Source organism: Zootoca vivipara, chromosome 11, assembly GCF_965207765.1.
Source record: "Zootoca vivipara chromosome 11, rZooViv2.hap1.1, whole genome shotgun sequence".
Classification (NCBI taxonomy): Eukaryota; Metazoa; Chordata; class Lepidosauria; order Squamata; family Lacertidae; genus Zootoca; species Zootoca vivipara.
In genome coordinates, this window is record NC_142594.1 from 34822382 (window position 1) to 34849222 (window position 26841).

At 42.8% G+C, this 26841-nt stretch overlaps 1 protein-coding gene across 1 annotated transcript in view; it reads right to left on the bottom strand.

The window, feature by feature from the left end:
- CUBN (cubilin) overlaps positions 1-26841 on the bottom strand; it is a 139921-nt gene that overhangs the window by 32066 nt on the left and 81014 nt on the right. Inside the window, exons 30-48 of the mRNA XM_035129760.3 lie at positions 22591-22765; positions 21453-21634; positions 18439-18595; positions 17767-17883; positions 17043-17156; positions 16446-16574; positions 15930-16062; positions 13414-13619; positions 12163-12344; positions 10975-11167; positions 9770-9967; positions 8319-8465; positions 6506-6696; positions 5697-5880; positions 4378-4552; positions 2218-2396; positions 1899-2108; positions 812-952; positions 326-507 (exon numbers count right to left, since the gene is read on the bottom strand). Of these exons, the coding sequence (XP_034985651.3) occupies positions 326-507; positions 812-952; positions 1899-2108; positions 2218-2396; positions 4378-4552; positions 5697-5880; positions 6506-6696; positions 8319-8465; positions 9770-9967; positions 10975-11167; positions 12163-12344; positions 13414-13619; positions 15930-16062; positions 16446-16574; positions 17043-17156; positions 17767-17883; positions 18439-18595; positions 21453-21634; positions 22591-22765 (3195 nt within the window). The remainder of the gene's footprint in view (positions 1-325; positions 508-811; positions 953-1898; positions 2109-2217; positions 2397-4377; positions 4553-5696; positions 5881-6505; positions 6697-8318; positions 8466-9769; positions 9968-10974; positions 11168-12162; positions 12345-13413; positions 13620-15929; positions 16063-16445; positions 16575-17042; positions 17157-17766; positions 17884-18438; positions 18596-21452; positions 21635-22590; positions 22766-26841) is intronic.

Sequence of the window (26841 nt, forward strand, 5' to 3'; positions counted from 1 at the left end):
TAGTTACAGCCAACCAGGGGGGCAGCACTGCCAGCTAGCTCCCCCCCTCCTTAGTCTCTGTGCTGTGCTTTACAGAACTCAGCAGGGAGGAGGAAGATGGGGACAAAAACAGTTGCCTTTGCCTGTCCTTGGCTCTAACTCCCCCTACTGTTGATCTTCCTGCCCTCTGCCCTATCAGTCCCAATGAGAACCAGCCACCACTAGTCATTCCTAAAAAGCTAGGTGTGTTTTAACGTCCATTGTCCTGTTTTTGTAGTCAATTTAACTTTGCTATGCCATTTCCATATTCCACAGTAGTACAAATAACCCTTTTCCCCACACTCACAGCCACATAATTCGAGCTACAGTTCTGGTAGAGTCCAAAAGCCATGTCATGAATGGTAAGGGTGACCCGGCGTCCCAATGGCACCATGATTCTCCATTCGCATTTTAATTTGTGCAGGGCAGAATTTGGATAGTTGGGGGACGTAAATGTCCCAACAGTGCCGTGGAGATCACCTCCACACTCTGGAACGACACAAATAACAGGCAGTCTGAACTGATGTTTTTTGGGAGAGCAAAATAAAACGTATAGTGATTTTGAGGAAAGGTCAAACAAAAGGTCAAACACTCGGGTGTCTACAATGGTTGCCTTGTTTACCATTTTTCGTCTTGGTTCATAATTGAGGCAGAAACTAAAATCAGAATATCTTACACTGTATCTTCGACTTGAAAAAAGATTTGCCAATAGCAGCTGGACTAGAAGAAGACACACCCAATGGCATGGAATAAGCAATAGTCAAAAGGAAACCACAGTGTTTTTGCAGCTCACCTTCAACACTAGCAGAAAAATGTAGTCTGAAGCCTGGAGCATTGATGGATCCATCAGTGGCAAACTTAATGTAAGCCAAGTTGCTGGAGGTGTCCAATGCATTGGGTATACTAGCACCACAGTATTTACCTAATAAATCCCCTAGGTAGTTAAAGAGAGGAAGAGAGAAAGAGAAAGAGGCGTTAATAAAGAGGGTGAGCATCTGATCTGAGGGTCTCGGGTTTGATCGCTGGCATTTCCAGGCATGGCTGGGAGAGAGCCCTGCCTGAAGAGTTGGAGAGACACTGTCAATCAGTGACAAAGCTGGGTAAATCAGTGGTCTGACTCAATGTAAGACAGCTTTCTGTGTTCCAGTCATTGTATTTAGTTATATTTACTTGCATTTTACTTGTATTCTGTGTATATTAGGCAAAGCTGCATACTAAAATATGTCCACTAGGAGAAATTTGCACTAAAACGCTTTCCTCCACCACCACCACCTGAGACCCATCTTCATGTGCCTCCTCCACAGGAGGTCCAGAGGCCTCTAACATTCATCAGAAAATAGAGACACTCTAGCCTCAGCAGAGGCTCCCCATTTGTGAAATGCTCTCCCCAGGGAGACTTGCCTGGCACCTTCATTTAGGTGCCAGATGAAAATGCTCCACTTCAAGCAGGCCTTTGGCTGATGAACATTTTATGTCATTTTATGTGTTTGTGGGAGGTGGGGGGTATTGGTTTGTTTTTGGTTTATTGTGTATTTAGTTTGTGTTTTTATGCTGTGAACCACCCTGAGATCTTCAGATGGATGGTACACATATTTTAATAATAATAATAATAATAATAATAATAATAATAATAATAATAATGCCATTTATCATTAGGACTTTTCAAGCAAGCAAGCAAGCAAACAAACAAACAACTGACATTTCTGGGATGGGGTGGGGCGAGGGATAGCACAGAGAGGATTCCAAAGTTCTGCCCCAGTTGCCTGCTCACAAGGACAGCCATGCCCTACTCAGAATTGTAATGACTTTAGCAGAAAACCGTATCATACTGTTACTTCCCTGCACCAAGGAAGAAAGAGTAACGACATGGTTTCACAGACCTGACGCATACTGTTCTCGAATTTCCAGGTAGTCATATCCACACTCAGATGAGTTCTGGATATCTAGTGCTTCAAATCGAATGGTGAGAAAATGACCCACAGGTCCGTGGAGAAACCATTCACACAGCAAATTGTCTGGATAGTGGAGATCAGGGAATCCGGCACTTTCAATGACTCCGTTTTGTCCCGTCAGTGTTCCACCACAAACAGCTGCAAAGAAACAGAGTCTAATCACTGAAATGGTCCTACGTATTCCAGTCTTCCATTTAAAGATTTTGGATCAGTAAAAATGCTGGGTATTATTATTTTTTCATTTTACCTCTTGAATACTTGACATTGAATCCAGAGTGTGGGTCTATACTGTCTGAACGAAATCTCATATATAAGGTAGAGCCAGATGACCTTTGAATGCCTGGTAAAGAATTCCCACAAAGCTTGGCGATTACTGGTGAATTGGCGTCGGCACCGTCTCGCAATTCAAGGTAACTTAAAGTGCAGCTGAGAGAAGGCAACAGATACATTTAAACTGGTGAAAATTGCTTTGCAACATTTCAGGAAGTATCTGAAACATGGAACTAACATCCTTCAGTGAATGACATGGTAGCTGAATTCTGAGCGAGGCAGGAAAAACAGAGACAGACACCCCAACAATCAATAATACCTAGGGTCACCTGAGATATAAATCAATTATAGAGCAAGAAGTATCCAAATTGGTCACAGCATTATGGAGAGTTTGCTCTGCAGTACTTTACCCTCCTATCTGAAGCATGATCGAAAATGGCTTCTGAGGGCTGGGTTAAAAAACTGAATTTAGAATGCTTAGTTCTGATTCATTAAGTGCCAATTATGAATGCAATTAGATCAATCAAGCATTTTTGAAGTCTTTTAATTAAAAATCACTGTAGGAAGAGTAATTGGGACTATCTTCAGACACATATGGCTATGAAATCGACCGTATCATAAGGATGATTTTTTTCTTCTCATATATATTCAGTGGGAATGCTTTTAGGGCATATAATTGTCCCTGAGTATCAGCAGATGGAGAAAGGAAGGAAGGAAGGAAGGAAGGAAGGAAGGAAGGAAGGAAGGAAGGAAGGAAGGAAGGAAGGAAGGAAGGAAGGAAGGAAGGAGGAGGAGGATTGCAGGAAATGTAAGATGAAGAAGAACATTTCTCCTCTATTATTTCTTCTTAATGGAATATACAAGGCAAACAAAACTGATAATATAAAGATTCTTAGAAACCTCTCCCCCAGAAGGTTCTTCACATTTATTTTAAAGTTAACAGTACATCCTAAATGGGGATATAAATGCTATATCCTTCAAAAGACACCGAATTTATAGCAAATAAAACATGCCTGTGAAACTACTGACACAGTCACGCTTCCACTGATGCAATGCATGTAGGTTAGTGGTGGGGAACCTGTTGCTGGACTCTCATCTCCTAACTGTCCCAGACAGTATGGCCAGTGGTCCAGGATGATGGGAGCTGCAGCTCAGAAATATCTGGAGCGTCACACGCTCTCAAGCTCTGATATAGCCCTTAAAGAAGAACATAATGCTCAGCTAAGGCAAAGCTAGCACTTGCCCCTTCCTTAGGTTGCTAGTTGCCTCCCTACATGTCTTTCTACCTTTCTAGCAGGTTTCAGGAGATCCCACCCTGGCTGTCAGACATCCTGGTTCCTCTATGGCAGGCATCCCCAAACTTCGGCCCTCCAGATGTTTTGGACTACAATTCCCATCTTCCCCAACCACTGGTCCTGTTAGCTAGGGATCATGGGAGTTGTAGGCCAAAACATCTGGAGGGCCGCAGTTTGGGGATGCCTGCTCTATGGCATCACCCAGCTCACCCAGGCTCCTCTCTTCTCCGATAACTATGATTCATTTTTGAGACAGAAGAAAGTGTCGATTGGGATGAGAGCTCTTCCCCATCATGTATCACTGGAATATCCCACCATTTTTAATGGGGAGACATTTGACAAGCAGAGAAACAGACTGAATGTTCTGGAGGAGGGTCCCTGCTAGCCTGCAGTTGCAAAAAGGCCTCCTCCCCCCAAAGCCAGCGGTACCATTTTGCTTTACTGTAGCGTAAGTACAATACTGATTATGTTACAACCATACATCTGCTAGACAAGAGCAGCCACTGCGGTGCCATAGAGCCAATGTCCTGAGATCAGTGTTTCCATAGCTTACTGGGATGGTGCACAGGTGGGCAGTGGTGCCCCAGCAGAGGTGCTGGAATGGATCCACTGGTGCACCCGCACAGCACCCCCCATTGCCCTGCCCTGTCCCTGCACCATCTCAATAAGTGGCAGCAGCATTGGTGCCAGGAGAGCTCTGCTATACCACCCCACCATGCCAGTCACTCCTGTCTTTAGATTTAGAAGAGGAATAAAAGCAAGAACCCCATTACATTAACCCCCAACCCTCCATGATAGCTTCAGGAAATTTAAAGAAAGCTAATACAACAATGTGCTCCTACTTGGGTGAAGACTGGATATCAAAGTGATCTTCAAACTGCAGCTCCACTGCAGTCCCATAGGGAGAAATGATCGTCCACACACAATCAGCATGCGGTGGGTAATTGCCAGGATGGCCAGGTGAAGAGACAAATCCTGAGGGGTTGGACTGGCTGATATAGAAGTTCCCTCCACAAGCTGGAATCAGAAGATGAGGAGGAGCTGGTTGAATACTATAAGGAATGTGTATAATAATGTCTCCTATTATAAACACACCAAAATGGATCATCTATGAGACTCACCTTAATTTTCTGGTATCATAAGGACAATACATGATACATTCTTCTGTTGTTGTTTTTGTATGTGTGTGTGTGTAAGTTTTGACATTAAATCGTTTATAGCTTTGGTTTTATCAGTTCTGCCCTTCCTTTCAAAATTAACACACAGATGCTCTCTTCATGAGTCATCCTCATGGAGGGGACTTCATACAATGATCACGGCATGGGGCCATGCCACTGTCCCTGTCCCCTGGATGCATATGCATCAGCAATGATATATGCAGAGAGGAAGACCTGCCTGAGAGCAGTAGCTTGTGCATAGGTTTCTATGCAGTTGTGACACCTGCATGGTTGGGAGTCTCAGCTGCGTGGAAGTTCACATCCATGCAGATGTTCATGCCTAGCTTCCTCCCTGCAGATATCTACACCAACACACTGACGTCCAGAGAGTGGGGCCAGTGACATGCCCAATGCCTAGGGGCAAGACCAGCGGCATGCCCTGCCCCTTAAACTGGGTAATTTGTAAAGGAGGCAAGTTTCTCCTCATATGCTATATGCCATAGAGACTTTGTAGCTGTTTCCCTACAGGCATTCATAAAACACCAACTGAGAAATATGCCAGTGTGGTCCTTCACCAGAAGTATTGGAAGAGGTAATGTGCAAATGAGGTCCAGGGATGTATTTTGACCAAGCTGGTGCTCCTCCACTCAAGCAAGGACCCCGGCACTGAAGCCATGCTGAATTTTTGCAGTATACCAACAGCTATCAACCATGATGGCTAAATGGGCTTTCCAATGTCACAGACTCCCAGTTGCTGGGGGAATTACAGAAGGAGAGAGCTATTGGTTTCCTGCCTTGCTTGTAGGCTTCCCTGAGGCATCTGGTTGGTCATTATGGTATGACGGATGGTGGTCCAGATGGAGGTATGGTCTGAGCCAGTTGGGCACTTCTTAACCATTTAATGTTCCTGTCAATCATGGATCCCGACATAATTTGAGAACCACTGATTTGGAGTATCATGAATGTTTCGGTAGCCCCTGTTTGTATTTAGTGCCAATACTCACCAAGACCCTTTGCCTCGTACTTCAGTTTGAAACCTTGCCCTCCATTACTGCTATCAGAAAGGAAGTGGACAAATAGCTGGTTGTCTGTGGTGTACATTGTAGAAAGGGAATTGCTACCACAAAAGCGTCCATTCCTGCTGCTAGGTCCTAACAGTGGGGCAGAAATGTCTGGTCCATTCCTAAGCTAAAAACAAAAACAAAACATTAAATGTGCAAGATGATTTATTTCGTTCTCACAACAAATCTATGAGAACAAGCTATTACTTCCCATTTTAAAGATGTGGAATTGAAATGGACAGGTAATCCAGGGGAGAATTGGGATTTTAACTCAGCTGCTTCAGGCCTAAGGCCTTTTAAGATGTCAGAAAGTCAATAACCCACTATAGGTTTTGTGTCTCAACCCATAAAATGAAAAGGGGAATGCTACTGTTTTATGATGGGAACTCAGGGCTAACAAGGAACCAGTAAGAAGTAAGCAAGCTCATTACTGGTCCATAAGGTATTCTGGACACAAGCCAGTTAAGGCTTTAAAGATGGTTTTATCCAATAACTCCCTCCCTTTAGCACATGAACTTCTGCCTGTGTAACAAAGTTTCCTCTCCCTCCCTTTTCTATGTGCATCCCAATCTGTTCTGGGGTTGAGGAAAACCTAGAACAGGTTGGAGGGGTTCATGTGGGGAAGGAAGAGGAAGGCCTTTGCTCTAATGGGATGACTTTATTGGATAGAACCACAACACTATAAACTGATGCTCAGAAACAAAAGAGTAACTGGCTGAGCTATTTCAATATTACTTTCCTATTGTCCTCACCTCAACATAATCTCCACGGCTGCAGGCAGCATCTTCATTTATCACCTGGAACAGCTCCTCAGAATGGATGCCAACGATGAAGCCAACAGTAACCATAACATGCCAAGAACAATTAAGGTTAGGAGGATAGGTTTGCGGATAGTTGGGTGAAGTGATCACACCACTGTCTGTGTACAAATAACCACCACAACCTAAGTTAAAGGAATAAGACTCTGTTAAGGAAAGGACTGTTTACTTTTATTTTTATTATTACATTTCATTCCTATTCTGTCCAAAACTCTGAAATCTCAGATTTATCCGTTTGGTGCTTCTAGCTCTTATAGAATCATCCTCACAAAAGCAGTGCATATTATGAGTCTGGGCCAAACTCGTTAACATACATGTTTTCAGGCTCAATTAATTCATTTGTAGGAGATCTTCTACTAGATCTTTGCCTACAGATTATGCCAGTCACTTTAATTACAGAGGCAGGGAATGGGATCCAGCTGGCAGGACAGAGCCAGAATGGCACGTTTCTCCATGGGCCACCTTGACAGGTGAGTGTGGCTGCCCACCTGTCAGCCACCTGATGTCATACAATGTCAGGTGAGTCTACATTGAGCCTGCGGTTTTCAAAGGTAGAATTGGGATGTGCACTCTTGGTGAACTCCCAATGCTTCCTTTGTGGCTCTGACCTTAACTCAATTTGTGGTTGCAAAAAAATAATCATCATCATTTGCAGTTGTGGCTTGAATTCACCCTGGGGCTACAGCTGCAAAGGAAGGATTCAGAGCACCTTAGAAATATGCTCCAAATTCCCGCTTTCTGGCTGTGGTTCAGCACTTTTTGAATGTGGCACCTTTTCCTGCTGCTTCATGTACTTGAAGTTAAGTCCCATTGTGGCCAATGAGGCTCTTACTTCCAGGTAGCATGTATAGGATTGCTGCTGTTGTGCTTTTTCCACAATCAAATTTGTCACTAATATATCTTGAAATACAAAAATTTGAGAACTAATTCTCTCTAGAGCCAGATATTATGTGTAACATGTGGTGCTCGGTGCTTCAGCAAAGGTTTGTTTCATGATTCACTGGCTACTTGCAGCCAAACCTATCTCTCCCACTCCAGTTTGCTGCTGAAAAGCCAAACCTACAACAATTGGGGTGCTATTTCCTTGACATGGGAAGCGACAACTTCTTCTGAAGCAACTGTAAATGTTTGGAAACGTATGAAGGACTAGGCATCTCCTCTTGTATCATTTTAAGATTCTGTAATTTGATTATTCTGCTTCTCCAGGACAGAGGTACATTAAAAAATAATCATCTTGCAACAGTCTAATCCTGTTATCATATACATCTGGGTTCCTTCCTTCCTTCCTTCCCTTTCTTTCTTTCTTTCTTTTTTGCATTTGTAGGGACTTACAAAAATTTTTTTAACTACGTAAGAACAGTTGCACTGTTTTGTGGTATGCAATTCATTTTCCTTTAAAAAGAAAAAAGAACCCACAGCAGTACAAAGGCAGCTTGCAAATCTTACCATAATAGAGAAATGTTTTCTTACTCTGCATTTCCAGGCAGATATCCAGGCAGATATCAACAACAATAATTGTGCAGTGGTTTTGAAGTTACACTTGAAAATTGGGTGAATTTAAGATTACATCTCAAAAAACATGCACCCTTGGGATTCACAACATTTATGTGTGTGTGCAGAGGATTATTGCCGGACAGGACAGGCAACAGTACAAAAAATAAAGATATTCTATAATCACTTCCTTCCAGTCCCCCCCACCCTTAAATATGCAAAGGCACTCAAAGAACAGTTTTAAATGACAACTTACTTTTGTGGTAAGAAGCATTAAACCCAGCACCAGTAATACTTGCATCTGAAGTGAAGTGGATGAACAAAGCATCCCCAGTGGATCTTATTGGTCCAGGAACTTCACGACCACATAGAGTGGCCAGGACTGGTGCAAGGCTGTTGTCTCCTATGGGAAAAAAAGGGAAATTGCATTTTCATACTTCCATTACTTGTGAAAGAAACAGCCATGTTTTATTTGGAGAGGCAATGTTAGAGCTGGAAGTTCTCCGTTCACCATTTCATTGGTAGCTAGAAGACGGACTGGTTTGCATGCAACACTAAGCCAAACCATGACAGCATAGCTGCCAAGTACCCCATTTTCCCCGGGAAACCCCCGTTTTTACTTACCTTTTCCCGGTGGCCCCCCGTATCACTTTGTCTCCCATTTTTCTCCGTTATTTTCTCCTGCCGGCGGCCAATTTTTTCCTGATTTGCCCTTCTATGGGCACAAAAAATGGCCGCCGGCTTCAAAAGTCGCATCTACGCATGACCGGAAGTGCGTAGACGTGACTTCCGGTGTCAGCGGCGGCCATTTTTGGTGCCCATAGATGGGCGGGCCGACACCGGAAGTTGCGTCAACGCACTTCCGGTCATGCGCAGAAGCTACTTTTGATGCCGGTGGTAGCCATTTTTGGTGCCCATAGAAGGGCAAAGCGACACCGGAAGTTACGTCGATGCAACTTCTGGTGTCACACGGCTGCCGGTCCCGGATTCTGGAGTCCGGGACTTGGAAGGTAAGCATGACAGAGTCCGGGACTTGGAAGGTAAGCATGACAGTGGGAATCCATGAGTGTGTGGGTACTCACAATGAAAACCATGGGCAACTTTTTCCTCGCCATGTTTTCCTGCTGCGGAACTAATCAGAGCTAAGACATGGTTTGGCTTAGTGTTGTGTCAGACCCTAGGGTCATGGTTTGTCTCTCTGTTCAGACTTTGTGGCAGGTGCTTGGTGGCCTTTGGAAATACTTCTGTGTGGCATTTTAAAATGCAGTGGTATGGAGCTGCAACAATAGCCTCCCGGCAGCACCACCACAGCTACTTAATGGAAGAAGGAAGGGGGGGGGGTGAATTGGTGCCGAGGTTGAGGCTGTGTGAGTGCACCAGCAGAGCCAATCTAGCACTCCTGGTGCTGCACCCATACGGCCCTGGGCCTTGCCTTCTCCATACCCTCCTCCTAGTAAGCAGAACTGACACTGCCGCTAGGAAGCTATTGCTGTAGCTCTGCTCCATTGGATAGCCCTATCTGATGGCAGAAATCTGTGAGAGTCCCCTACTAGAGGGATGAGCCCCAGCTCACCATGAGTCTAACACAATAGGGGAGGCAGAAGACATGCAGACACAGGAAGCTGGCAAGGATGAGAATTGCAAATTGCATAAACCAGGATTTCCATTTGCGGCCCACAACTATGGAAAGGTGCCAGTGTTTCTCACCATCTCTCAGGACAAGTTTATCGTAGTTGCATGAGCTATGAGACTCAATATCCAAGGACAGGATGTTGATCTCCACTGTTGAGTCTGGCGCTCTGATAACCCATGTACAATCGGCAAAATTTCTGTAGTTTGAAGGCCAGTCCGGTGAGAACAGAAATGAAGGCGTTTCACTGGTTCTTGAGAAACCCCCACAGGCTCCTGACATGAAATAGAAAATCACGGGTAAAAATAAATTATTTTTTCATCCTGTTTAGTGACAACACTATTTGTTTCTCTTCCGTGTTTGTTTCTATGTACTGTAGCCCTCTAGATTGCTAGATTACAGCGCCCATTGATCATTGGCCATGTTGGCTGGGACTGAAGGGGTCCACTGGTGCCCTATCCCTGCTAGAGTATGTGTACATGTGTGTACAACATGTCCATGCATGTATTGGGCCCACCTAATGTCTTCTTGATACAAAATCAGGGCCTCCCCTGATTATTTTATTATGTGGGCAGGGAAAGGGCCTCTGTTGCTCCCCAACAACTGGCCTTGCATTCTGACACTGAGGTTCAGCGTAGCCTTTTATGGTGTGATGGAGTCTCCTTCTTTGGAGGTCTTTAAGCAGAGGCTTGACAGCCATATGTCAAGAATGCTTTGATGGTGTTTCCTGCTTGGCAGGGGGTTGGACTGGATGGCCCTTGTGGTCTCTTCCAACTCTATGATTCTATGATCCTCCAACTTGTTGCAAATATAATGTAACTGAGCTGTCGCATCTACCTGACAATTAATGCAATCCCTCTTACTGCTAAAACCACCTCGTATTGAACAAAAGGTTTACTATACAATAGGTAGCTAATCTTTAAGATAACTGCCACAGGTGGAAAAGGTGGTGGGGTTGTGATTTGCTAGGATATGAGTAGAGGTCTATGGGCTTAATTGTGTTGCAGAGACAAGCCTGTCCTCCTGCCTCTCTGTCCTGTGCTGTGCTATCACCTGCTCCATGATTCTGTATGGAAAAGCCAAGGCAACACTAAGCTGGCATGCGTACTGGCATGTGCACTAGAACGGTATGCTCTCAAATGTTTCACTTGGCTTAAAAGCATGCCTGAAATAAAGTTGACTACCACTGGATGATAGCAGACTGACAAACATACACTTTCATTGTCTGCCTTCCTCTCAGTTGCTGAAACGAAAAGGTTATCCACACCGACAGGAGACCAACCTATAGGAATGCCAGGTCCCACAGCTGTAGGTGCTTCCACCACATTCCAGTCCAAAAGGAAGCCCTTTCCATTTACAGAAAAATCAGAGGTGAACTGGAGAGTAACAGAGCTTCCAGAAGAGGTGAAAGAAAACGGGGCTACACCACAGTACTTTCCTATGAGACGAGAGTGTGTGTTGGGCCCATCATATACCTGCAACAGTGAGAATAAAGATTAGTAACACACTGATGGGTTTTTTTTTTAGATGCAGAGTCAACATTTTTCAGGATACACTTTTCTGAGCAAATTTCCCACAGTTCTCTTTCTCACCCCCTGAGGAAAAGAAGGCCACTTTTCAGAATTCCCCCCAAATTGTTGTTGTTGTTTAGTCGTGTCCGACTCTTCGTGACACCATGGGCCTGTCTTCCACTGCCTCCCGCAGTTTGGTCAAAGTCATGTTCATAGCTTTGAGAACACTGTCCAACCATCTCATCCTCTGTCGTCCCCTTCTCCTAGTGCCCTCAATCTTTCCCAACATCAGGGTCTTTTCCAGGGAGTCTTCTCTTCTCATGAGGTGGCCAAAGTATTGGAGCCTTAGCTTCACGATGTGTCCTTCCAGTGAGCACCCAGGGCTGATTTCCTTAAGAATGGATAAGTTTGATCTTCTTGCAGTTCATAGGACTCTCAAGAGTCTCCTCCAGCACCATAATTCAAAAGCATCAATTCTTTGGCAATCAGCCTTCTTTATGGTCCAGCTCTCACTTCCATACATCACTAGTGGGAAAACCATAGCTTTAACTATACAGACCTTTGTTGGCAAGGTGATGCCTCTGCTTTTTAAGATGCTGTCTAGGTTTGTCATTGTCATTTTCATCCCCCCAAATACTCCCCCCAAATACTCCCCACTTTTTGTGTTAGCAAAGACTTCCTGTTTGCTTCTGTCAGAAAGGTCCCCCCCCCCCAGGCATCTGGTTGGCTGCTGTAAGAACTGAATGCTGGTCTAGATAGGCCTTTGGCCTGATCCAGCAGGGGTTTTCTTATGCTCCTATGGTGGAAGGATTGAAGTGGTTGCATGTGCGGCCAAAATACTGTTTCAAGCCCCAGTCATTTTAAGTTGAGATCTAATAATCTGACAGTTCCTTTCGCTTTGTGGCTTATTTGTACCAGAGTTTACCAAAATAAAAAAAGTTTGCAAGTTCAAGCCCCACCTTCAGGTTGTCAAAGTAGCAGCTATACACATCTTCAATATCCATCTGTGTGAGTTGCCCATGGACCACTTGTGTTGTGTTGGCAGTTATTGTCCACCGGTAGTTGGAGTAGTGAGGGTAATTTCTAGGCCACAGTGGAGATGCAATTTGTCCACTGCTTCCCACCACAGTATTTCCAAACACTGAAAAATGAGAGGTGGTTGTTACTACTACTACTACTACTACTATTAATGTTCTGTTGAATGATTCTGTTATGTAGGTAAAAGAGGGGAGATTTTCTTCGAGATTCTGTCTGCCACCAATTACTGCCTCCAATTACTTGCCTTAAGTTTCATTTTTCCTTGCAAGGCTTTGCTATTTTAACTTAACAATAAGGTTAAAGATCCATAGATGCCTACATGCCCCAAAATTTAAGCATGTGGGTACAGTCATGGACAATGTGTTGGGGCTGCACAGCTCACCTGACTTCCCTCTAGGAGAGCCACTGCTGAATGGCAGGGTGGAGAAGGGGGTGAGGGTAGGTGATGGTGAGGTTGGCACAGTGCAGAAGGGAAATCCTGCCAGCATGTTTGCACTGTGCCAACCTTGCAGCTGTTCTCCTTCCCAGTACTGTATGCAGCAGCGACTCAGCCGGAGGGAGGTCAGGTGAGTGGTGAAGCCCCACTACGCTGTCCACTCCTACCTGAGTGAAGAGGGACCCTGAGTTGTAGCAGGGTGTCCTGATACAAAAGAGGGCATTGCTCCTGCACATTTAATAGTTGTATGGAAAGGGGGATTTCAGCAGGTGTAGTCTTGTTTTTAGAGTTGAGTCAGTGTACTAGTAATCCGCCATTTTTTACTTTCTGAATTTTGTGCGGTATCTTTCCCCTTCCACATTGCCAGTGCATACCTGCCACCTCTACCACAGACACCAAGGGCCTCTGATTAAGAATGCATCCAATGGCAAATCACATTTGATGTAACTTTTACATCGCCTCTTCATATTTTATGGATTTTTGAATCCCAGGGGATTTATTTAGCTTCAGTACTTATATCCTACCCACAACAGGTGTGTGTGTGTGTGTGTGTGTGTGTGTGTGTGTGTGTGTGCACTAAGCTATCACAAAGTTAAGGAAGTTACATGATGCTACACGCTCCAGAAGTGAAAACACAGCAATATAATCAAGGCGTACGTCTACACATATCTTTCTTTCCTTGCTTGCAAATGATCTGTAAAGTGATCGCTTCCCTTTGAGTTCAATATTTACTTACTGTGAGCAAATGTGGCCTGGAAGCCCCTTCCATCACCTGAGCCATCTGAGACAAATATAACCCACAGGCCATGTCCAGTGATAGACGTATAATTCTCCAGCAATGAGTCACCACAGAATCGTCCCACCAGCTGGCCACTGAAATTGCCTTCTCTAATTTCTAGGTAGTCCTTGGAGCAGTTGCCACTTGCTTCCACCTGAAAATCTCTGTTTTCAACAGCAATGTGGGCACATTAATTGACTTAACAGTGCATGGGATAGAATATAAAATACAAAGGGAAATGAATGTTCTGCATCGACCAATGATCTCTCAGTGATTTCACACTTTTCCTCTTACAAGGGTCAGTAAAATGCTAATGGTATTTAAGGGCTCCAAAATATTCTGTATAAAATGGGATCCAGTCCATTTGCAGTGTAACGCATATGGGAAAAGTTATCAGTGAGCCTCATCACATTATTACAAAATGGCGGCTATCCTGTTATACTGTCTACTTCTATATCCTATCCTTTCCGTGGGTGGTATACAACTTAGTTTTACTAAGTGTAGACCCATTGAAATGAATAAACCTAGCTTAGTCATGGTTGTCAGTTTCACTGTGTCTACTCTGAATTAGTTGAATACCACCCATGGTATCCTGTTCACCCTATGCGCTATCATGCAGGGTTTAAGGCATCCGTTTACCACTCTACACATCTGGAAGGATGTGCTCTTCAACTGAGATGAACCAGCTTGCTTGACACACTGGCATTAGTAAGTCAATTAACACATGTTGGCTTGTGGATCATGTGGCGTAATGCGTCAGTGCATCTGGATGTTAACCAGCAGGTTGGTGATTCGAGCCCAACCTGGGATGGCTGTTGGCAGGTTTCCTGCATTGCAAGGGGTTGAACTAGATGGCCCTCAAAGTCCCATCCAATTCTATGATTCTATGATTCTAATCTAGACAAATGCAGTGTTCAGAATTCTTTCAATTTTAAGGAAATGCCTCATTTGGGGGGGGGTTGGGGGGGGAGGTTCAGTGTTTATTTTGCTTTTCAACTGCATGAAACCCAAAGGAAAAGCTCCTTGCCATTTTAAAGGTTCTGGGTATATTTTTAGTTTTATTTTTTGTCCATGGGTGTGTATGCATTCCTTGCAAAATGCATGACTTCAAAAGCACATGCAATGGGTTCTGGCTTAATTGCTAAATGAAAGATGCCGAACTGCAATTTTGTCTTAAATCATACGTTTGCTCTTATACAGAAGTGGTTCTTTCTCATCCAAGGGTTTGTAGAGAATAGTTGATGTTTCTGAGCAGGGATTATATAGGATTCTGCACATACTTATAGACGCTATTTCCTTAAGACACATTGGCCAAGTATTCTTGTGAGCATGGGAGAGGGGATTAAAAATGGGACCCTCTGCATCTCAAAGTTTCACCAGCAACAATTTGGCTGACTTATTCATTCTTGAACAAATTGGCTTTGTCATATGTGTACACCAGGAACTAATCTGAACCCTGCATGCTAGGTAAACTGTATTTTTCCTGTATCAAAATTGTATTCTGTATTTCAAAGGTCAGCCATGAATAGAAAATCAAAACCAGAGTTTTGTATGGTTAACATGCACAAAATATCACTACTCAGATTTCCTTCCAGTTTAAGTGGGCCCATATTAAGTGTCTTCAGGGCACTTCCGCCCATCTGGACACACTTCGAACTCATTTAGAGCTTTTCTTTGGAACATGCTAGAGGAGCAATTTTGCAAGACCAATATTCAAAAGATAAATAGCTTTCCCCAAATAAAAAGATACAAAACTGATAACAGACACAGCAGATAATAACTGACATCTTAAAGACGGTTCAAAGACCTCCCACTACTTTGTGATTTTCCTTTCAGTTATGAAGAACTGGGAAGAAACTGCACACACACACACACACACACACACACACACACACACACACGTGTGTGTGTGTGTGTGTGTGTGTGTGTGTGTGTGTGTGTGTGTGACAGAATTTCATGATTTCCTCAAGGAGATAAGGATGAACTGCACCTGCTTCATTCCACATTGTACATTCATTTCTTACAACTGTGCAAGAGACTCTGGACTAGGGGGCGAGGGAAGTATTTGGGAATGAAATACCAGTTCAGTTTGGTAAATCATAGACATGTACTATAATAACTGCTCGATTAGTCTGGGATATATACATGTGTTTGTTTTGCAAGAGATCCTACAGAGGCAAAAGAAGGAGGATATCTAATAATCTCTCCTTGTTTCTGCTATGCCAGAGGAGTGGCATTTACAGCATAGAATGCAATTGTTTCAATGTCTACCATGATATGCTCTCGATAATGCACGGCGGAAGAAACAGACGGCAGGCCCTTTATGGCCACTACTGTGTTCTTTTTCCAAGTTGTTGTTGTGGGCACCGCTACACTTCTGCATGCTGGTAATTACATTTCCTACTAAACACAGCGTTTCCTTCCTGGAGCTCCATTAAAAGGCTGAACAATAACCCTTTGGAAATTCAATTTACGTGAAAGACAGCTGGAGCCGGTTGCCAGGGGAGACCAGAATGTTCCAGACACATTCAATATTTGGCGGGTAAGGCTCAGGGAAGTTGGGGCTATTGAAGGCTCCTCTCTCCATATGGAAGGTACCTCCGCAGGCTGCAAAGGAGAGAGGGAGAAATGAGCTGCAAGAAGACCAATGGAAAAGGAGAAAGATACTGCAAGCAGATTAGAGATTTTGATAGCCACGAAAACGTGGGAATTCCCTTTTGTATAGCTTCTTGAGAAAAGCAAATATCTTCATCTCGGATTTATGACTCAGAAGAGGAAATCCTAGCTATAGGAAGCTTTTCTAGTGGATCAATTTCTCTACTCTTGCACATTGTGGGGCTGAAAGTTTTCCACGGTCCTCATATGGCACTTTTGCATTAAATGAAAGGTGCAGGCTAGAATACATTTTTTAAAATGTTACACTGCGGACTCCTGCCTAGCAGGTGGCATCGAACCGCAAAGCTTTAAAATCTAGGAGTATGCAGGCTTACCAGATGTTGATGCAGCAACAATGGCATGGAAACCTTTGGCAGTATTGCCACCATTGGAGATGAAATTGACAGACAAAGCACTGCCAAAAGAAGTGACAGGATGTGGAATGGTGGTGCCACAGTAGCGTCCTGAAAAGACCAACATAAGATAAATTAAATGTTTGGTAGACCTTTTGAGGGCAAGGGGTCCTGTTTCATCCATTAATCATGGGCCTGTCCTCATTTCTTTATTTTTTCTGTTTAAAGAAGCTTACTATATTGCTCTTCAATGGAGCTTCTGGGATAGCTTCCAAAATGAAGATACAGGTGTCAAGGGCCTTACTACCTGTTATACTTATGGCATAAGAAGCCCTCACATTTGAGGGGATTAAATTCCATGTCAGGTACAGAAGAGGGGAGCACTGCACAAATTCACCCCACACCTGGTATTAAATGTCACCTATCTTCCATCCATTCCCAACTTTAAAGGTCACAATTTTGTCTGCAAACAAGTGAATTTGCTAAAGAAATAATGATTATGATAATAATAATAATAATAATAATAATAATAATAATACAATAATAATATTGCAACAAAATAAGTAAATGCTAACATACCCTGCAAAGGTGCATCATAATTATCCCCTTCTTGAATTTCTACGTAATCAGTGCTGCAATTATGCCATCTGTCTTCAGTTTCAAAGTCAGTAAATGACATTGTGACATGATTGACTGTTGAGAGAAAGATATGTAAGGGAAAGTTTTACATTTCACAAAAGGAGGACCTGAGTTAATGTTCACATTGAAGGCTGGCTATTTATTTATTTGATTTGATTTTTTTCTCACCAGGATAGAACCACTTAATCATATTGAGATGGTTCAGACATGCATGAACTCCTTCTTGCCACTATTTTTATGCACAGCGATCTCCCTTCTCTTTTCCTGGTCTGCGCATATATTCACAATTCTATCTGCAAATGAATGCTAGTTTCAAAGAACTGTGGGCTCTTTTGTGCCAGCACAAGACTTGCATTTGCCCTGTTGTAATTTGAGCTTTATAGCATTCAGCACAACCTTGAAACCTTATAGTTGGGGCACTTAGGGACAGAATGGCGAAATTGTACGTTATCTCATTTTGCCCCAGATCCTAAATTTTTTCACATTAATTCCCACTCAGAAAAAGATTTAAGTGTCCCTTGGCCATGCCCATCTACCAGGATGCAGGACTTCCTGCAAAGAGGAAAAGAAGGAATTTTGCATTGTTATCACAGATGAGGGGAGGATGTTAGTCATTCAGCCTGCTTTCCCATAAGAGAGGGATGTGTGTCTGTTGTTAACTTACATGGTTCCTGAGCTCGGATAATCCAACTGCAGTTCTGATTGTTTGGGTACTTGGCCGGGTACAGAGGAGAGGAAATGGCTGCACCAACTGAATCAACTTCCAAGACACTTCCACATTCTTTGGAATAAAAGATACAAAGGAACATTAGTTAAGGTGTGATATAAAACTGGGCTTGGAATCATGATGAAATTAGACCTTCCTTAAAAATCTTGCATGTACAGATGCTGACAATATGTGGCGAGGCTGCTTTCTGGAATCTCCCCAAATCACTTCCCATAATGGTCAAATATCCACTTCCATCAGTGGTGGGCAGAAGATAGTTTGCAATCTACTGACTTAGATTTCTAGGTACATCAGCAACTGTTTCTGACTCTTAATAGTTTGACAAAAGGTTGCTTTCCTCTGAATTAGATTGCTGAGCTAAAGAAAGCTTTGAGGGAAGCCAGGATATTGCAGTTGGGTTGTTGGCAACAATGTTTTTTCCCCCTTTTCTTTTAACTTACTGGGTTTTTCCTTGAAAGGTTAAGAAAGGGAGATACAGGCTGGCATATAGATAGCAATTGTATCGTGTTGCATGCATGATGAGAACTGACCACACAATAAACACCCAGTCTGGAAGTAACCCTAGCTAGGCCAAGAATTAAAATATATTCATGACAGTGAGAAACTTGCCTTCAGTGAACTGAGCCCTAAAGCCTCTGAGATGGACAGTGCTGTCAGAGCGAAACCGTACAAATATGGTATTTTGGGTGGACAGGATAGGAGGAGGTCTCTGCTGCCCACAAACTTTCCGAAGAAGTGGAGCTTCAGCATTGGAACCATCAAATACCTATATAGCAGAGCAGTATATATGATTAAGGTTAAGAACTTCAGAACAGCATGGCTTATCTACCAAGGCGAAAATACACACTATATGAATGTTGTAACCATAGTCTGGGCAGCAAATAAAAATAGCCAGTTACATCCAAATTGTACATGTACTGTACTAATACCAGGTTTCAGATGTGATATTTGAAATTTGTTTGTGGGGAGATTATACAATGTAGTATCAAACAAGTGTTACCCTACACTTAATTTTCCTTATTGCAAAACGTCTCTTGGGGAAGAGGGTTTGTTTCATAGGAACTCCAAATCAGCCTTCAATGTGCATCCTGAATTTGTCAGGATGTGATTGAATCCCACGCCAAAATAGTGGCAGTCTGGAAGCTGCCAGAAATATTGCTGAAATTGAGGCTTTACCAGGTGCCATAGCTGATATGTGTTGCTATTTAGCATTTTTGTTGCTATTTAGCATTTTTAGCATGGTTGAAAATTTCTAAGGGCACAGTACAGGTACAAACTGAATTCAATTGACTCTATTTTATTTTATTTTGTATTTATTTGTTTGTTAAATTTGTGTTTCATAACACACACACACACACACCCCACAGCTGTTCACATCAATGTGGCTTCATTAGTCATAGCTGCCAAGTTATCCCTTTTTTAAAGGGATTTTCCCTTATGCTGAATAGGCTTCCTCGCGAGAAAAGGGAAAACTTGGCAGCTATGTCATTAGTGTCAGATTAGTTTCTGTTTGTGACCAGTGGGCATTGAAAGGAAGGGAAGGGAACCTATGCAAAGGTTTTCACACCTTGTCAAGAGATCAATTAGGAATAGCTTAAGGATTCCAGGAGAAATTTATAAATGATCTTAACTGTAAACAGTTAAAATCCGTTAGTAGGATTGGAATATCACTTATAGTTTAATGGTGAGTTTTGGATATAATGGAGGTGTAAAAGATGCAGAAGGAAATGATTAATAATAGGACCCACAAAGGAGAGGGTGGAAGTCCAGGAGATTCCTTGGAATCTTGTTTTTATTATTTATGTTCGATATGTAATTGTAACATTTTAATCTGAAAATCCAAACAAATAAATAAAAATAAGGGGGGGGGGAGAGAGAAATAGCGTAAGGATTCCAATTGGTGTGAAACTGGTTTGAAAAACAATACCCCAAACAGTAGAGTTTTATAACATACTGCAAGATGCATATGCATTTTGTAGAATGATGTGCAAACACAGATTAAAAACCCAGCAGTGGAAATGCAGTGAGTACACAGTAAGCAGCAGTGTGATCCTAGCTGAGCTCAGTTACCCCTCTGGCAATTGTCACCAAATAGGGAAAGTCAGTGGAGAATTACATCTTATTTTGTGGAATAAACCTTTTATTTTCAGAATGAACTTTATGTGGTGTGTAAGATTTTGCCACATCCTGGAACGCCACTGAAAACTGAGTTTCTTCAAGAGGCATGATAAATTGCAAATCTCATCGTGTGTGGAGCTGGTGGGTAAAAGTCACAATGGGATGAGTCAGGCCCCTTCACTATCAGCAAACTGTGACTGTCAAAATGTCATAATTTTGCAATGCTCATTCTCTCGTCTCTTCTTCTTCTTCTTCTTCTTCTTCTTCTTCTTCTTCTTCTTCTTCTTCTTCTTCTTCTTCTTCTTCTTCTTTGCAGGGATAGAGACAGAAGAATGAGAGAATCTGGAAGTTGGGCATAATGCACTTTTCTACAGCAACCAGATTTCCTCGCTTCCCCTAAAAGTGCCTCATGTTCTTGAGCTCATGCCCTAATCGTCTCCAAATGCTGGAAAGCCTGACCAAAGATGCCGCTTCAGATGGGATGGCTACAAAACACATGAGTGAAATGTACAGAAATTGGTACATTCAGCTTGGTGGGGTTTTTTTTTATAACTGTGCTTTCCTGGAAACAGCAAACAGTGCAATTTACCACAAATACTCCACCCATATGCATTTTGCATAAGCATCGTTGGGTAATCAGAAACATGGATACATTATTAAGTCAGAAAAGGTCTCTCTTTTTGTGTGTGTGCCTGCATGCACACACATGCAGGGTGGAGAGACTGGAAGGAAAGGATAGCTACTATTGCTTAGTTTTGGGGTGAGGTCTCCTCTCTTCCCAGTCTAGCACTGGGGTGGTGGTGGTGTTTCGTGTGCCATCTCTTGTACTTCAAGAGCTGACCATTGGAGGGCAACACTATTTCCTGATGACTTGAAATATTGCTTAAAGCTTCCCAGGTTGGCCTGCATTCTATTCTCTTAGCTTATATTCCTAAATTGAAACACAACTCAAAACTAATCGGTTCCAGTTGTTGGAAGAGAATGACTCATAGTTTACTGGTATTGCAGACCACAGAGCAAATCTCAGTTTGCTCAGTACTTTTTGTGGTTGTTAGAACCTAAAACATTATAATTTTTTTCAAAAAGTCTGCCAACATGTACAGCTTTAGAAATGACCCTTAAAAAAACAGAAGCTTTGATTTTGCTCATCAAGCGAAGGACCAGGACCATGGTATGATAATTGCATTTCCAACATGCATATAACTTACATGGCTCGTTTTTTTGTACATTGGTACCGAGATAGAAAGTGCTATTCTTGCAAGAACATCCAGGTGAAACTACTGTGTGTACACATGCACGTGACTCCACTAGCATCCTGGGTACCACCCTTGTGAATAAGTATCAGAGGAATTTCCCACAGAAATTTCTCCCCAAGCTGTTATTTGCACTCACAGCAGCTTCCCTCCTAGGCAAATAGCAGCTGGTGGTGTGTGGACAAGTTTCATTGAGACATGGGAAAGTATTTTTCTTCTTCGTTAAAAAATTAATAATCTCTCAGTACTCACTGCAACATAGTCATAGTTACATGAACGATGAGATTCTATTTCAAAATCTGTGAAGTTCAGCAGAACACGGTGGCCCCCATCGACTCGGATGACCCAAGAGCAGTCACTGCTATTGCTGTAAGGCTGAGGATAGTTGGGAGAATGGATTTCACCGCTTGGAGCTTGGAAAACTCCTCCGCAACCTAGAAGTGAAGGTAACGGATGCCCATTGGAGAAACCTGCATATTTTACAGAGAGTTCAAATGACTATCTGCGCTACATGTTGTACGTAGTGCAATGTATCGGCAAACCCATTGACTCCAGAAATAAATGCTGTCCTGCTTATTAGGCTGAAATTGAAACAACAGTCCTAGCTTCATTAACGGGATCCACTAATGGGCACTTTGGTGGGCATCGAAGAAGGCAATGAAAGTTTGCCCATTGTGCTGGCTGGCTGGCAAGAGGGTAGGAGTGGGATTGTGCATGGCCTCAGTTTCTCTGGGTTACATGATGTGCAGCAGCCTCAGGACACAGCACAGGCTCTTAGACAGGGAAGTGTCTCTCCACTGCCTGGACAACTAGGTGTCTCTCCCAGCGCTGGCCTGGGGCATTCTGCTGCCTGAGGTGAACAGCGAGTTGGCGCTCCCTCCCAAGGTCCCAAGGTCCCTTCCAACTCCATCATTCTGTGAATTTAGGGGTCCAACTCAAAGCAATTCTTTGAGTTAAAAATATGCTGAAATGCTGTGCTTTGAGCTCAACCCTTGCGCATCCCATCATTCTCCGGGGCAACTGCTTATTGTCATTTTAACACATCTCTAATTACAATGATCATGGGTAAAACTTAAGGAAAAAAGAAGCAGAGGAAGAATGAGCTAGCTCCATGGCGCCACACTTGTACTAAGTATTGTTGTAGCATACTAGGAGAATTTGGAGTTCGACATAACTCTGGGGTGTTGTCTTCTACACTGCCTCTTTGGCTGCTCGCAGGCCCTATATTTAAAGAACATTTTAAGGAATTGGTATATAAATTGTTGAAAACAAATAAAATAAATAAACAAAGTTAAAGCACACGATTCCCCGCCTAAAGAATCCTGGGAACTGTAGTTTACACACACACACACACACACACACACACACACACACACACAATCATTCTCACCTCCAGGTATCTCTTGCCAAGTGGCATTGAAGCCCCTTCCATTCAAAAATCTGTCTGCCTTGAATCGGACTGAAACTGCATTTCCAGTGCTAGAGACATGTAGAGGATTTTGTAGCGATCTGGGGGTGCACAGTTGGGCCAACCTGGGAGAAGATAAGTCAGGCCCACCGTAGATCTAGAAAGAGAATAGAAAGAGCAGAAGCAAGTCTTGCTTTTTAAAGAGGAAGCAACAACTATCAAAAGCAACTACAGTCATACCTCGGTTTAAGTACGCCTCGGTTTGAGTATTTTCAGTTTAAGTACTCCGTGGACCCATCTGGAACGGATTAATCCACTTTCCATTTACTTTCAATGGGAAAGTTCGCTTCAGGTTAAGTACGCTTCAGTTTAAGTACAGACTTCCGGAACCAACTGTGTTTGTAAACCGAGGTACCACTGTGTCCCATTAAGAAAGTAGATTTAACATTTCATAAGAATAATAAAAACTGGAAGTCAAAATAAATGTACGTAATTGAATGAGGCTAAATGACATTCCTCTGAATATTCCAGCCGCCCTGGGCCATCCATCATTTGTGCAGAGCTCATGTGTTCTCCTACATCCTGCAAATCATGTAGAGGATTTTGTAACAATCCATTTATAGCCAAACCTCAATCCTGTGCCGACTTACCTGAGAATAAGTCACATTCAATTCAATATAGACACATGCCCTGACAGTCTCCCACCTCTAGTCCCACTTTTGATGCCCTTGAATAGGCTTTAGAAGATTTCCCCATAAAGATGCGGAAAGACAAGGGCCACAAAAAGTGTGTATCAGGGTACATTCAGCCTCTAGGCCTTGGGGTGATGCTGGTCTGCCCTACATGGCAGGTCAGTTATGAAGAAACTTGTCAGGTTCACAGCTTTAATATTTCTGTAACATTTCAGTAGGAACAGTTAAATGCCGTGGATTAATGTATAATGCATCACCTGCTAAAGGTCTCAGATTAACATATTTTCCGAGCTAAGCAAAGATTTTTAAGCTCTCCAAGGCCTTTTAACAACTTTTAACATTTTGTAATATTAAACATTTTTGTTATATTAAACTTGACATCCCTATTTATGCCTGCTTTATTGCTACTGGTCCATGTTTTAGTGGTAGCTGGCCAGGTTTCAGCTCTTTTTAGCTTTTTTAATATGAGCTGCATGGCTTTTATTGTCTCGTTTTATTTGGGATCTTTATGTTGTGTCTGTTTTTGCGCTATTCTATGTTACTTTCGTTTAAAAAAAGCTAATTGTTGTATGTCGCCTAGAGATCTCATGTTATGAGATGCTAGACAAATGCAAATAATAAATAAATCATGCAATGTTTTGAAATTAATATTTTTAGCTCTGATTCTAGGAGTTGCCTGGATATTTTTTTTTACACTTATAGCCCCATCCTTGATGGGCTTCCTGATTGTGTCAAGCCCCTACCCATCATCAGAATCTCAAGCTTTGGGGCTGCTCTTCAGATAGTCATGGGCAAGAGAAAGGAGCGGGAACATTGGGAGTGAGGCTAAAAGTGTGGCTCTGATCCAAAGTGATAATGGCAATGCTTTACATGCGTTGGGAAAGAAAGGTTCCCAGATCTTGGGGAAGCTTCTAAGTGTGTTCATTGGGGCCATATAGAAGCCCCCATTGGACCTTTGTGAATGTCTGAGAGGAGCTGGCAAGCCTGGGAACATGAGTGGGTGGCGTTTTCATGCGTGCCCCTGTGTTCTCTCAACACTTTTAACCCCCGCAAGTTCAGACAAATGCTCCAAGGGAACTATTGCAGAGATCACCACCACACACTTAAAGCACATTCAACACATATTTAAAGCATATGACTTCCCCAACAGAATCTTGGGAAGTGTAGTTTATTAAGGGTGCTGGGAATTGGTAGTTCTGTAGAAAGTGGAGTTCTTGGTGAAGTCCAGAAATAAAGAGTAAATTGCAAGAACTCGGGCCAGGAGGAAGATGAATTTCAAGTAAGTCTTCAAAAGGTTTTATTTATGTAATGATGAATTCAAATAGGAATCAATTCCAGTATGATAGTGAGGCAAATAAAAATAAATCCCAGGACAAGGCCTTGTTTCGACAATTCTTCATCAGCAATGTTTTAATGGTCAGAGTGTACCAAGTATGTTTGCCTTGCTGATGAAGAATTGAGGAAACAGGGCCTTGTCCTGGGATTTTTTCACTGGAATTTATTTTTATTTGCCTCACTATTATACTGGAATTAATTCCTGTTTGAATTCATCATTACATAAATAAAACCTTTTGAAGACTAACTTGAAATTCATCTTCCTCCTGGCCTGAGTTGAGTTCTTGCAATTTACTGTTTATTTCAGGAATTGGTAGTTTGGCAAGGGGAGAAGCTACTGTTCCTGGGATTCTTTAAGGGAAGTTTTGTGCTTTAAACGCACTTTGCATGTGCTTTAAGCTTATGGCGTGCATCTGCCCATTGGTAATCAAATTATCCTCCAGCATAGGAGTAGCCAAAGTAGTACCCTCGAGATACTACTGAACTTCATTTCCCATTGTCCTTGACCAGTAGCCATTCTAGCTGAGGCTGATGGGAGTTGCAGTCCCACCATATCTTGAAGGCACTATGTTGAGTACTCCTGCCCTAACTGCTATAGTTTGTGGCTGTTTGTGAACATAAATACAGTACAAAGAGATTATGATGATAACAACTGTCTCTTACTTAGGATTATACTCACACAGAAAATCAGGGAAAACCGAACTCAGCATTCTCATTTTCATAGTTTAATAAACCTTAATACCCCTGATATTGTGGTAATAATTTGAGAACTGCTGCAAACACCTCTCAATTGTACATTTAGTCAGCTGCATATTTCAACCCCCAAAGGGATTTTCTTTCCAACTCCTAAGCTAAGGTTCACGAACAGATGTTTTGCAAAGTGAATCAGTGCCATCAATCCTAGATATAGCTCAACAATATTCCTTTTGATTCATTCTATTTGAATGTAACTGTCACAATGAGATGTGCTCCACCCTGCCATGCCTTTCCTATACGAATTATAGAAAATAACATTCCCGTGTTTTCCCAAGGAAAATACTCAGTGGAAAGAACAGGGCAGCCCCTCCAATTCCATTGCTTTGAATAATGGAGAATGTAAAATAATAAGCCGTCACTGAACCATGACATTCCACACACCCCACAAAATGTATACAGATAATCTAGTGGCTCAAAGGTCAGAATATATGCTTTCATTTGAAAGAGTAGCAGCATATTGGCTTCTCGACTAGAGAAAGGGCATGTGATTCGAACTTATAATCACTCCTCTGTCCTATCGGTTCTTGAAACATGGTGTGGCTATTACAGAAATGAATGGAACTGCTGTTAAAAGGACATCTTTATTAAATAGTTGGCCTTCAGTTTGGGGAGGGCAATGGGGGTGCGGGGGCAGAGCCAACCTGCTCGTCTCAGCACCACTCCTGTCCCAGTATGGAATTTCCATATTTCTATAAAGCCTATTACAGTGGTGCCTCGACTTACGAATTTAATCCGTTCCGAAGGCACCTTCGTAGGTTGAAAAATCCATAAGCCGAAAAGCGCCATTGGAAACGCGATTTCCCATAGGAATGCATTGGAAATAATGCATTGGAAATGGAAAAATTCGTAAGTCGAAGCAACCCCATCTAAAAATTTGTAAGTCGAGAAAACCCCATCTAAAACTGCCGCGGTTTCCGTTCGGATGTCGAGAAATTCGTAAGCGTGCGGCCATTTGCCCCATTTGTAAGTGGAAAATTCGGATGTCGAGTCATTCATAAGTCCAGGTACCACTGTATATAAGGCACCTCCCATGTTCTGCACTATCATCACAGCCAATCAGGGCATGGTGGGCAGCGTTATACAATGGGTGAAGGAAGGGCTTGTTATGATGCCAAGCTTTCTTGATCACCTTAGAAGGTTCCGGAGAAAGCGAGCTTGGACACCTGAATCCTTTATGTGTACAGATCATCAAATGCCTGCATACGCTCCAACATTTCTCAGCTGAAAATCGGGACATGTGTCACGCTGCCACACAAGTCAGCTGGCTTGTGTGGAAGCACAGCACCAAAAGACATGTGCGCTGCTGCATGAATCTACCTGGCAGCTGCTTGCTCCCTTCCTCCACCTGTGTCACACCTTAGGCTACCATGACAGTGGTGGTGGCGGCTTGGGTGAAAGCAGAGAGGAGCCGGCAAGTCTGTTGCATGTATCTGCCACCTCCACTTCAGCG